The sequence below is a fragment of the Lactuca saligna genome, chromosome 8 (assembly GCF_052625555.1).
Source record: "Lactuca saligna cultivar CGN05327 chromosome 8, ASM5262555v1, whole genome shotgun sequence".
Lineage (NCBI taxonomy): Eukaryota > Viridiplantae > Streptophyta > Magnoliopsida > Asterales > Asteraceae > Lactuca > Lactuca saligna.
In genome coordinates, this window is record NC_136424.1 from 144,118,645 (window position 1) to 144,132,242 (window position 13,598).

General features: G+C 32.5%; 2 protein-coding genes across 4 annotated transcripts; both read right to left on the bottom strand.

The window, feature by feature from the left end:
- Positions 1 to 971: 971 nt before the first annotated feature.
- Positions 972 to 3,735, bottom strand: LOC145011809 (gibberellin 2-beta-dioxygenase 8-like). Its single transcript, XM_078970545.1, has 3 exons — positions 3,239 to 3,735; positions 2,368 to 2,710; positions 972 to 1,431 (listed from the first exon to the last, which is right to left on the bottom strand). Exons 1-3 carry the CDS (start codon positions 3,691 to 3,693, stop codon positions 1,213 to 1,215), a joined length of 1,017 nt encoding a protein of 338 aa, XP_078826671.1. The 5' UTR covers positions 3,694 to 3,735; the 3' UTR covers positions 972 to 1,212.
- A 1,380-nt stretch (positions 3,736 to 5,115) lies between these two features.
- On the bottom strand, positions 5,116 to 11,685 carry LOC145011636 (uncharacterized). 3 transcript variants are annotated; one of them, XM_078970374.1, is made up of 10 exons: positions 11,486 to 11,685; positions 11,113 to 11,350; positions 9,635 to 9,814; positions 9,319 to 9,411; positions 7,757 to 7,939; positions 7,573 to 7,675; positions 7,307 to 7,477; positions 6,476 to 7,164; positions 5,733 to 5,935; positions 5,116 to 5,609 (listed from the first exon to the last, which is right to left on the bottom strand). In XM_078970374.1, exons 2-10 carry the CDS (start codon positions 11,341 to 11,343, stop codon positions 5,549 to 5,551), a joined length of 1,914 nt encoding a protein of 637 aa, XP_078826500.1. In that variant the 5' UTR covers positions 11,344 to 11,350; positions 11,486 to 11,685; the 3' UTR covers positions 5,116 to 5,548. The 3 variants fall into 3 exon arrangements, with proteins under 3 accessions (XP_078826500.1, XP_078826501.1, XP_078826499.1); XM_078970375.1 differs by having other exon boundaries at positions 5,743 to 5,935; positions 11,113 to 11,685; XM_078970373.1 differs by having other exon boundaries at positions 11,113 to 11,685.
- Positions 11,686 to 13,598: the final 1,913 nt, after the last annotated feature.

The following is a 13,598-nucleotide window of genomic DNA, read 5'->3' on the forward strand; positions in this document are numbered from 1 at the left end:
TGGGGTACTAGATTCCCTCCTCTTCTCCTTCTTTGCTAGAAATCACAACAAATGAGCTCAAATCAACTATAAGGTTCTAGGGTTTTAAAGGGGAGTGTTAAGAAGTGATGCAGACTGAGGGTGAGGTAACCCTAGCCCTCACTTCCTTTAAATACTAAAGAAATCACCAAAATTAAGGTTTCCTCACAGGCAGGTCTCACATCGTAAGTCATTAGGGCTCACGCCATGAGAAGCAAAGAGATGTGTGTTTCTTCCAACTATGGTCACGTCGTGACATCGTGACCAGGGTTTAAACATTAAAATTAAATCAGAATCTCCAAACTGGTCCGTACCTGGAACTCGATGTTACAAGAGCGATAGAGTGGATAAGGGAAAAAGAGTATTTTTAATGTTGTTTGTATTGTTCGGTTAAAAAAATTAAGGACTAAATGTGAAGGTTACTTTAAATCACAATGATTATTTGTATAATTTACTCTAAAATAATTGATGTTACTAGTTTAGGCATTGAGGAAAAGGAAAAAATTAGTAGTTTTTTGTATTTTTAATAAATAATAATAAAAAATTAGAGCAGCTAAAATGATAAAAATAAAAAAGTTCAGTGACCAATGATAACTTAAACAAAGTATAATAACTAAAATAAAACACATAGAAAAGTTCAATGACTAGTTATGACCCTGAAAACGTCATTGGATATTATACATCGGTTATCACCCGTTAAAGTGATTAAAATAAACAAGTTCAATGACCAATAGTAGCTTAAAAAAATATAATAACCAAAATAAAACATTCAGAAAAGTTAAGTAATTAAAAAATAACTTAAACCCTAACTATAAATTGTATATACCAGAAAACATTTGAATAATAATGATGATAATAAAAAGATAATACTAATAATAAATATAAATAATAAAAGTGATATTGTTATGCATGTGAGGTGTGATATGACCGTATATGAAATGTAGAACAAAATAAAGAAGGAAACGAAGCAAAGAATTTGTGATTGAATATTTGTGATTATTACATTGTCAACTACCAACTAGCAAAAGCCACATAAATAAATAACATAAATTGGAAAATTACATAAAGACCCTTTAAGAAACAATCTATTACAATTATATATCCATAGGAAAGCAAAAACTTTTGGGAGTTGACCAAGTTGCAGTCACAAGTGAGGAGTCGTTGACCTTAGTTTGACCATGGAGATGATGATGATCAAGAAAGCATGTAGGAAAACAACTTGTAAACTATGGCAACTATGACTACAAATATGATTTGATCAGTTATGGAGATTGAGTCATGTTTGTCAACCACATCATTTAGGCATGAAGGTGAACACTTGAGTTCAATTGAGAATGCTCCTTTCTCATCTTGAATATCTGGTTCTATATTTATCTCTCCAAATACAGATCTGAACTCTCCATAGCTCCATTCCTAAATTTACTCATTCATTCATCATCAAATTCAGACGTGGTTAGCTCAATGCTCCTTGATTATTTTTTACTTAATGGAATTAATGAGGATAATAACTTAATAAATCTATGGGTTAATCTTTTAATCTGGATAACTATACATGGTTGTTTCTTTTTTTACTTAATCTGGACATAATGACATAATGTCTTTTGCACAAAAATGAAACTAATTTATTAATATTGTGAAATTTGTTTTTAAAGGCAAAATGGTTATTTTATCTCTAAAAGTGACACATACCTTGTATGTATAGCATTGTATCCGGATATAGATTAGATCATTACCCATTTGGCTACTTTATTCATACACAACTTAATGGGGAAAACAGAAACAACCCCTTATCTGGTAAGTTATATATCAATGTTGTGTTAAATGTAATGTAGAATGGGACTGTTTGATAGTTGTGTTGTTTGGAAAAGTTTAAGTTTACTTACCGAGAAAAAAATTATGTTGTTTGATTGAATATCTGACTGACCTGTGCTGAATGATGAAAAATGATCATACGGCCTGAAAATGGTTTTGGAGCTTTCTGGGAAAGACATATTTTACCGGGAAAGATCCATTTTTTGTGCAAATCAAACAGTCTTTGCGGTCCATTCAACCAAAAAGATTTGTTTGGACTTAGAAATATGTCTGTCAAACGGGGCTTTAGTCCTTCCACTTTTTTTTATTTGCTTTATTTATCTTCTTTTTCTCTAAGTATTACTTACACATTATTTATCTAGACAAACACTGTATCCAAACTAGATATAAATGTAGAGCCATTGATATTCTCTTTCAAATGTAGAGTCACATGGACATGTTTAGCTGAGGTGTGACACTAGAAATGACGATCTCGCAATGTGCATGCAACATGAAATATTTTGTTTTTATGCATAAAACTTAAAATGAAAAAATTACCTCCATTTGTTCACCAACGGTGATGACAATGGTGTTAGGGATGGTACGGAATGACACAGGTCCTTCCTCAGATATGAGACGGAATTCGCCTTGCTCAGTTGGGATATGAATGCTCAGAGCAAATGTGGCATTATCCCGTCTATTTCCATCCAATGAGCGTGGAGTTTGAGATGAACGTGGTGTGTGAGGTTGAAGAGACGAGTTATTATGCTTGAATAACACCATTCGAGTTTCATTTTCCTTTATTTTCTTTCGTGGTTGCTTTCCACCATTCGTCCCTATGGCTTGAGCCATATCTTTCGCAATTGCTTCCAGCTTATTCGCAATATTATCCATCTTTGATCTACAAATATATACAACAAGTGTCACAAATCAACTTATTTACACATTAACCCTAAAGTTATGTTCAATATTGAAGCAATAGATCTTTGCAAGAGTCACAAATTTCAATATGGATTAGATTTCTTGTGGGCATTAGGATCTTATGTGTACCTGATTTACATTTACATTCACACGATGTTCTTGATGCAAGAATAACCTTTTTGCATAATTTGAAGATATATGTCGCTAAATACTACATTGTTGATAATCTTTCTAAATGCGCAAGGTCTTTTTATCGCTATAGAATAAATAATGAAGTAAATTACAAAGCCTTATCATTTGTTGATAGATCATAACCATGTATGGATCATCCCCAGATAACCTACATTTGTTTTGAAACATTCTAGAGATAAAATGTCAATGATCTGTAATAAATCAAATGCACAATTCACATATTTATGGAATTGATCTATGGAAAATTTTTGATTTGTTAATAAACGAAAACGAATAACAAAAAATGAAGAAGCTGATAAGGATACGAAGAACAAACCTGAATTTCAGAAAGTTCTCGTCATTCTTAACGTCACGCCGTCGTTCAGCCACCGCCATGGCAGATCGAGACCAAGCAAACTCCTCCCGATCTCCATCGCGGCTCCACCTCTCCGCAAGCAATCCAAAGATGAAATCCGCCTCCGTGAACGCCGCATTCAGCTCCTCAGGCGAAATCCCATGGCCACTGACACGAAACATCCCAAACTTAGCGGCGGACTCCATCATCTGCTGGATCGAATTCTTATCCTTAGCTTTGATCAGCTTGTATTCAACCTCTGCAATAGGCGGTCGATTGGAGTCATCAGTCGTATCAAATTCGGGAATGTTCTTCAATTTGTCGACGTAATTGTTGAAAGAAGGGTCGTTGCGAGTAGGCCTGGAATTGGGCATCGGAGATGGAGGTTGCGCCGGTCCCCCTGTGGAGAGGCGACTCCTAATCCGGGCGATTGCCATTATTGGGAGATTGTTATGGGAAATTCTGAGATCAAATGGGAGAGAAATGAGAAGAAGATGTGAAATATAGTTATTGCATGGAGCGTTTTGTGCGATGTCGGGGTGGTTGGCACGTCTCCATGCATGGATTACTTGTACCATCGTATGCATGGCGTACTTGTACTTGATAAACGAACATCTGGACCGGGTTTACCGGATGTTCCTACGTTTTTTTATTTAGAAATATATATATTTAGGGTAAATGCTAGATCGCATTAAGAAAAGGTTAATCCTATACATTCTCTATAAAATAGATATATCGAAAGATAATTTCATTTATCAAAATGCATTTTATAAAATAGTTAACAAAATATTACAGAAAAACCCTTAAGTTTGTCAAATTTTGACGAGTTTACTTTAACATCATATTTAGAAAGCAAAAGTCTATGCACATCAATTTCACGTATTTGATTGGAGTTGCAAAGCTTGGATATTTGGAAGTAATCTTCACGCAAATTGGGGTTTAAGAGGAAATAAAGTGTTACAATTGTGGTATACTTTCACGATTCAGAGCAAAAGTTGGGTAATTGAAACTTGAAAGTGTTGGGTGAAGATATACATGCATAATGTACGTTCTTTTGTGATGTAATTTTTTTTTTTTGATTTTTTTTTTTTTTTTGATTTTTTTTTTTTTTTATGTTCAACATGTTAAGTTGGTGTAATAGTAAAACATGATGGCAACAATCATCCACATTTCGGTTTTTGGGTTGGATGACATTATACCTCTAATGATTTTCATTTTTGCTGTAAAATTTCACATTTCCTAGTGGTCAGAGTTTTTGGAATTCGTATTGAATAGTTTAATATTGATTTTGTTTTAAAGCACGACATGGGTGTAAGAAACACAAAAACAATATTTATTTTGTTCATTTATAATTATGAAAAATAACAATAGTTGCATATAAAGAAACAAAAAAATGGTATGAAAAGCACAAAATATCGATCTAGAACCTAGGAGTAAAAATGGAGTTTAACAATCACTTTAGAACACCATATAAGCATCAACATCACTAACGACCAATGATAAATGGTGTACGTAACACAAAATATTATTATTAAAAACGTTAATAGTAAATGAAAATATTTTGATGACCACTATAAAAAATGGAGAAAATGACTTATTTTTTAAAATTTTAAACCTAACATGTATTTTTATTAACCTATATGAAGTCACAAACGTAAAATCTGACCAACGGTATTTAACCATCAACATGGGACAAAAACAATTATAACATCTCAAAGACTCAAACAAACAAACAAAAAAAAACTTATCAATCATCACATCCTTACTACAGCATTTGTAAAAATAATATGCAACTAAAAATAATTTATAATTTACAAGTCAATTCCAAAAAAAAAAACAAAAAAAACAAAACAATCATCTTCCCAAATATACCAAAATTCTTGTAAGATCACTATTGGCAACACAATACAATGTCACATTCAACTAAAAAGGGTAAAACACTACCCCTAAACATCCCCCAAACCGGTCCTACAACCAACATTTAAATTTAAAAATAAATCACAATGTCCCCAAAAGCAAAAGCAAGAACTGTGACGTCACACCTAGCCTTTAACCTAAGACTTCACTTATAGATTCTCACCTCCTTTTTTAACATATGGGGACACTTACACAACACATTTTATGTTACCTACAAAAATTTGAGGTGTTCACCAAAAAAAAAAAAAAAAATTATAACATTCTATGCATATATATATTACATGCACAACAAGCAACCTCCCCCATCCCCCAAAAAAAAAAACAAAACAAAAATCCAGCTGTCAAAAACCGAAGCATCTTCCGGTTATATTTCGGTTAGGAAAGAGGCGGGAAATCTTCTTCGTCTTTTAGATGATACGAGGATTGTACATTAAACCTAAAATGATTCCAAATAAAAATATAAAAACGCATGAAAGATTTAGATTTAGATTAAATGAAACGTTTTTATGTAACGTTTTTTTGTTTTTGTTTGAGAAATGATGATACATTTCCTATATACCTATCCATACCAGAAACGGGTCTGGGCCTCGGGGATCCGTTTCGGTTCGGGTTCTGGTGTCGCCTTCTGTGTGACAAAGGCTCTCTTGGTTGTTGCATAGGGCGGCTAACCGATTCGGCTGGGGTGGTGAAATCGGTGGGCCCCGTTTTTGTGTTTGTTGCATTTGATGTTGAAGTGTGGTATCCATGTCGAGATCGATTATTCTGAAAAGTTTAAATGTAGTTTAAAATAAGGGAAATCTCATATAAAGTCTCAATATTTTGGGTCAGTTTATGGTTTAATCCCAACTTTTATTTTTTTTAACAAAAAAGCCCCGATTATTTTTACTTTTCCCAAATTAACGAAACAGTCCTTATTTTTTTTTTTTCAACATAAAATGACAGATTGTCATATAAAATTAGATAATCGGAACTTTTCTGTTCAAAAACTAAATGTTGGGATTAAAATATAAACCGACTTTATCTGAGATTTCCCTAAAGATAAAGGTTAAATGCATGAAATAGGAATGTATTAATGTAGTTTTATTGATTTGTTTTTCTTATCGTTATAATGGTTGAGGCACTATTTGTTATTGATCTTTGATTCTCTTCTATGTGCAAAAAGACATAAATGCCCTCAACCCTCATCCTAAACAGCCCTAGAAAGCTTGTCTTGTCCAATGTAACGAAGTTACACCTTTTTTACCAATTTATAAAATAATAATAATAATAATAATAATAATAATAATAATAATAATTATTTACCGAATCGGGAAAGTACGAAATTGCCCCTCTTCGGTCATTTGGAACAAAAGGCAGCGGTGGTGGTGGTGGGTGGTGGAACCGTGGATGGCGGACAACACCATTCATGCCGCCATGTTCAGATGCAATCATACTCAATAAAATAGGCGGCGGTGGCGGTGGTGGCCCCATCATGGGCGGCAGTGGACCCAAAACATAAGTATTCCACCACCGGACATGATCTAAACACACCAAATGAGACATCAAATCTCCGGTGAGATCCAACGGTTCAGATTGACCCAAATTTAGACCTTCTTCAATCTCCTTTGATTCATTTTCTTCAACAATTTCGTCTTTTTCTGTCTTATTAACCAACTTTGAGTAATTAAATAAAAGATGTGGGGCATAAAATGGTATAGCAACTTCTCCTTCATTCGCAGGGGCAGAAACGTCTTTTTCCTCGTTGGAAATCGGGTTCCCTGGAGACCCGTTTTCATCGTTAGAGGTTCTTGTTGTTTGAGCTATGGGAAATGACTTTTCTGCCCTTGGAATATTATCGGGAAGATCGGGTCTTTGACCACTTCCATGCATGTTTAATGTATTTGAGAAGAAAGAAAGAAGCTCATTGGAGAGTTTATCTTCAGGAGCCATGAGGATTTGTTCGAGTTTTCTTGCCCCATAATTAAACGCACTTCGGATACGAAAAAAATTTCCTGAAAAAATAAATAGTTGATTTTTCAAAGATATAGAAAAATGTAATTTGATTGATTTGTTTTAAAAGATGTAAAATGCCCTTCAGAGCCCTCATCATCAAAAATAGCCAGAGAAAGAAGAAAGTGAGAATTAAAGCATTACCTTGGCTAACACTACGCCCGAGGTTATTATGGTCATTTAACGGGTCAACAATATTAAGATGCTTTTTGTAAAATAAATCACCAGGTCTCATGGGAACTGAAAACTTCTCACAACAATGCCTAAGGAAACCAACTTCAAGCAAAAGATCATTGCTATTTGGTGGTCTCTCAACTGCAAATTCAAAATAAAAAAAAAGATATAATACACACATAAATGGAAGTATGTTTGAATTTAGAAAAGACAATGGTAATATTATTTAAGCTCACCTACGATTCTTGGCAACTCTGATAATCTAATGGGGCCCATTAAACTGATACCATATTTATCCCAATCGAACGTACTGAAATACTCCAAGAATTTATATAAAACCTGTTGTATTTAAGCAACATGATAATTTGATTTCAAGGGCGATTATGGTATTTTGAAAAGGAATTTTATTTGAAAACTTACGGAGAGGGGGCCGTCTAATGATGTATGAAAGACATGAAAGATATAAAGAACTAAAGTCTCTAATCCGTATGTTGATATTAAACCAACATGTGCACCAAGTGTGCGGCTCTCGAAATAGCACCATGCTTTTATTAAAATTATGCTTCTTTTGAAAAGATGGTCTTTCTTGATTACGCGGTCCACCTGCACAATCATAATAATGCTTAACAGACAGTGACAGTGACAATGACGATTGTCACTGACAGACACCGTTGACAGTGACAGTGACCCTGACAGACAGTGACAGTGACAATGACGGTGACGATTGTTTTTTTTATCTAAAACCGGAACGAAATAAAATTAATTAGGTTTCCATCGTCCGAAAAAACATGGTTTTGCAGGGTTTTTTTTTTTTTTTTTTTTGTTTTTTGGTTCAACGAAATTGGTTTTTAGTTGTATAAAACAATAAAAAGTGACAAAAGAACATAGTTGTTGAATTTTATAATATATGATAGGATAAAACATTATGAAAAATTAAGGTTGGTTACATAAAAGACACTATATATTGGATTTTATCAGATCTAACCTCAATTTTAATTTATTTTCTAAAAAAGGGCTTACATTTTTCCATTTTTTCAGATTAAACATTAACTTTTTTTTGGGAGGAATTGTCAGAAAAGTCCCAATATTTTCGGAAAAGTTTCACTTTTGTCCCCAAAAAAAAAAATTGAATAGAAAAGTCTTGGTTATTTGATTTTACACGATAATATGCAATTTCCTATTGAAAGAAGAAAAAGGGCTTTTTTGTTAATTTGAGCCAAAATGAAATAATTAGGACTTTTATGTTCAAAAAAAAAAATTGGGACTAAAGTGAAACTTTTCCGAAAATATTAGGACTTTTCTGACAATTTCCCTTTTTTTTTCAAAAATATCCATTACATCTTTGTTTAAAACCGGAAGATTACTGGTAAAACTGCTAAAAGGAACAAATAGAAAAATTGAATATGTAAGGACTTTTTTACAAAAAATAAAATAAAGTTGAGGTTTAATCCGGAAAAAAATGAATATACAGGGTGTTTTATGTAATTAAACCAAAAAATTATATTTAACAACACAACTAATTCGAGTTCAATGAAAACAACAAATAGCTTATATAAGTAATCAAGTAAGAAACTTATATACGTTATAAAGTAACACTGTATTAATATACAGATGTGTTTGATTTTATAACAGAGAATCAAACAACAAATTTCAGTTTTTTAAACAAAAACCCAAACTGTCGTTTTTTTTTTTTTTTTGATTTTTTGTAGATCAAGAAAAATTGAAATTTGTTCCCACCCAAAAAAGTGGGACAGAGACTCTCTCTCTTGTCTGTGCAAAAGACGAAAATACCCTTTACATCCTCATCAACCAAAATAGCATTAGAAAGCATGTCAGAGTCTAATTTTGTCTCTTGTAAGAATCAAATCCTAAGGGAACTTCTTAACATTATTTTATCATTTTTGTAAGAAACAAGAGAAGATAAATAAAAAATAAAAATAAAGTAAATGGCATAATGTAGAGTTCATAAAAGTGTCACATACCTGTTCAAGAAAACATAAAGTGCAAAGTCCACCGATTTGGTTGACTGAAATGTCAACCACAAGATTTTGCACCATGCATTTCACCAACTTAACCTACAATAAAAAATTTCATTTTTTCCAAAAGCACAAATCAATCAATAGCAACTTTAAAAAAAAAAATTAAATCTTTTATTTCAAAATTCAAACTTTAACAGAAGTCATTGTACTGTATTTGGTATGCATTAGACTTGAACTGTAATTTTTGTCCCATTGACATCAGTCTGAAATGTACTATAAATAATAACATAATGGCAAAAAAAATATAAAAAAAAAATACCTCAGCCCCAATAAGTTGAACATCTTTAACAACAAACTCTGCTGAATTGTTTTTCCCTTCTCTATCAAGTAATGATGCAATTTCATTTATGAGATCATGTGTGTTTACACCAACTGCACTTAAATCAATATCTCCATCTGGAAGATAGGTTTTCAAAGGAACTGATCCATAAGCAAACACCTGAAGAAAATTTATAAAAAAAACACTTGAATGAATAAAGATCATAGATTGATAAATGCATGCAAGAAATGAACAATGTACTTTCATTTCTTTGTTTATTATAGCCTTTCACTTCCATTTCTATCTATTTCAATATTGTATAACGGATTGCACTTAAAAAAAGATTCCCAATTATAGCATTGCACTTTCAAAAAGAAATTCTTTCTTCTGAAAAATATAATCAATTATAGAGGTGAGAATTGCTTTGTATTTGGATGACATACAATCGGGCAGATTTTTCAAGGTGCAATGCTGTAAATTGTAATAGAAAGAAAGGAAAGTAGAATGTTTTAATAAACAAATAAATGAAAGTATGTTTTCTTTTTCTTTTTTTGTATTTAACCCTAAGATACGCAACAAAATCGATAGAAACAAATCAAGGATCTTGCTATGCTACATGATTGGAAACTTACTAGGGTTACCGAAATGTTGGTGAAATTATGCTTTAAACCATTTTAATTTTCAAAAATACCAACAAAAATAGCAAAAATAGGAGAACAATTATGTTCTGATTAAAATGTTACTTAAAAAGGTGTAACCTTTAGCAAATTGTTGGAAACGGTTTACGTGTTCGGTTGGTTGACGATTTTGTTAGTTTTTATAATATCCAAATCAAGATACAAATTAGTCAAATTACTACGAAAAACAGACATACAAAAGCTCATATAGAAACTAACTTATTAAACTCTCAATTTTACAAAAAAGCAACCATTTTTTTAGTGTATCCCAACGCGATATGATAGAATAACATGGATCGATAACGAATACTAATCATATACTTATGGAAACTTCATCATATACTTAATATGAAGTATGAAACCCTAGGCTTCTTGCAAAATCTTGCTTATTAACCATAACTTTTTGTTCATCCTTTACTTTTTAGTAATTTAACTGCAAATGTTAAAAGTATGCCTAAAACATGAGAGACAATTTTACTTTTACATGCCTTTCAGAAAGGATAAATCATCTTGAATTCATGATTCATTGATTCTAGACCTGAATCAATATAAAAGGCTACAAGTCTAAACAACTTTATAAGCCTCAATCCCTTTCATCCCTCTAAATTATCATAAGAGTAAGAAATGAAACAGATTTCGAATGACTTTTCCCATATAGTGGCTATGGTAATAACAATTTTTTATCAGTGAATATGCTAACAAGCTTACGAAAATGATAATGATGATTGATTGTAATGGTATTTATAAAAAATAAAAACTTGAAAATCAACAGATTGAACACATGGATGGTGTCGAAATCACCTCACAATCAAGATTTTCCTTGAGCAACCGCTGCAAATAATTGATTACTGCATCTCTTTTCCCTTCAGCAACAATAGTTGGCTGAAACTTCGAAATTATCCCCTCCGCAGCTTTCTCAGCTTGGTTCCACCGATGAATCCCGATGAACCAAGGGTTTGATTGAGGCGCTGGTTCCCATGGCTCCTCGGCGATCAAACCCGAAGGAACCACCAGGTCTTGTTGGACTCCCATTGATAAACTAGAACAAAAAAAATATACAAAACCCAGATTTTGTTTGAGAAATTTCCTATAAATCCATCTGGGTTTCTCCAAATTGGTGAAATTCGATGAACCGAACAGAGGAGATTTGGAGTAATTTGGAGTGGGCGATGACCTTTTTTACTCAAAATTTTGTGGGGATTTTGGGAATCTTCGGTCCTTCGACTGCTGAGTAAGCTTTAGCGTTCAAGTACTCAAAAATTGAAGCGTTCGTCGACTGATTCAAGAGGATTTTTGACAATCTTAGCTGCTGCGGCTGGTCGAACTGCCAATTGATTTTTTCTCCTGTCAAACCGTCGCTTGAATTATAATTTTTTTTTTTTTTTTTGTTAGGGCTAAATATTGATATAACTACTTTTCCTAAAATGGATAACCTAATAAATGATTAATTTGAAAACATTTATTAAATTGGCCTTTTGTAAATAAACTATCTAACAAAAAATAATTATATTTTTCTCAAATTGTCATTTTGTTCATAATGTTAGCATTCAAGACTAACTATGATCGTTCTAGAAGGAATGTGAATTGACATAAAAGTATTTGAGAATCTAAAAATACGACAATCAACAATGAGCTAGATTCTAAAATGACATTGTATATTTTAGACTGAATAAAGGCATTCCGGAATGTAAGAAATTATGGAGTAACATTTTGGACCTAAGAAAAAAGGTCTAGATGCGCTTAGTTTTGGCTATTTGTTTACTTCTTTATGCCTTTTGAATTTGTTTAGAGTTCCAAATTTACATTTGTATTATTCCGAATGAGTTCATATAATAAGTATGTTAGAATATAGGTTTGTAGTTCTGAACAATAGGAGCAATCAGACAGCTATATGCATTATATTACTTCAGATTACACATGTTTTTCTTAGTCTTTTATTGTCCAGATCAAACGTAGTTATGCAGATAATGACGTTCTATATTTTGTATTTATTTTAACTACTAACTAGCATACCACTTAACCCATTATATTTTTTATTGATCATTATGCGGAAAGTGGTATGAATCATTTCATAACGGAAAACTATTTTTATGCCAATGAATCGCATGATGTCATTAATAACCAAGTATATAATTTATTACATATGACGTTGACTCGTCTAATTATGTAGAAGGGTGTGATGTTACGTATAAATGTAAGGAAGTTACTCATGATGGTCGTGTTTTTTATGCTAATGAATGATGAATCAGGATACAATCAGTCATAATTAATTAGTGGTTGATGATGCAAACATACTTGCACATGGAAAACCGGTAAAAGTGCTCGATTGTTTATCAAGTTATGATGATATTGAATATGACGTTAAAGAAATTGAGCCTGGATGACCCCATAACGTTAATTCTCCATTTTACCATAACGAAAACATAAAATTTTATCAGCCCCCCCTGCGCGCCCAATCATATGTCTAAGTATAGTTGTACAAAGGATTATTGTCATTGTAGTCCAACCAACTTAGAACTTTTGTTTTAAAAGGTCTCTTTTGTTTTTTAGCTTTATTATGGTATGAAATCATGTTTTTAAGGTCTAAAAAGTTCTTATGAAAAAGTTGAAGGGGTGACCCGGTGAACCCTTTCCTACTCAACAGGTTTTATAACCACGACAATTAATAAGATGTCACCTCAATTGTCATGTAATGTTACAATAATTGACTTAATTTAATGCTTCATTTAGAAGTCGAATAAGAAACATATATCAATATCGCTTTCGCTTTCTTCCTTTTTCTTATACTATTTCTCTGCAAAATCGATCAACTGGATTCTTGCTATGGTCGTTTACATGAAGATTGATCTTCATTTTCAACGTGTTTTTACGAGGTACCTTGTTATCAGTTACTCAGATGGAGTAAAGAACATATTTGAGGATGTGGATTTTGTTGGAATAGACAAGAATGAATTTGTGGTTTTCTTTAAAAGATTCATGCACGATAAATGTAAGAAGGTGTATTATTGCATGTTAGACATTTAACTTCCTAAAGAATTAAGAATGATAGCTACTAACATCGACTATATGGATTTCATCGAAATAGGGTATGTTAGTGGTTGTATACTTCATGTTTACATTGATCATCTTTATGTGAATATACAGGATTGGCTTAATGATGAGAAAGTTGAAGTACTCAGTCCTGAAGACAAGCATTCATGAAGATTCGCAAGGTGATATGGATGTTGACATTCACCTAGATGATTTCCACAATGATATGGACATTGACATTAAACTTGATGATTACA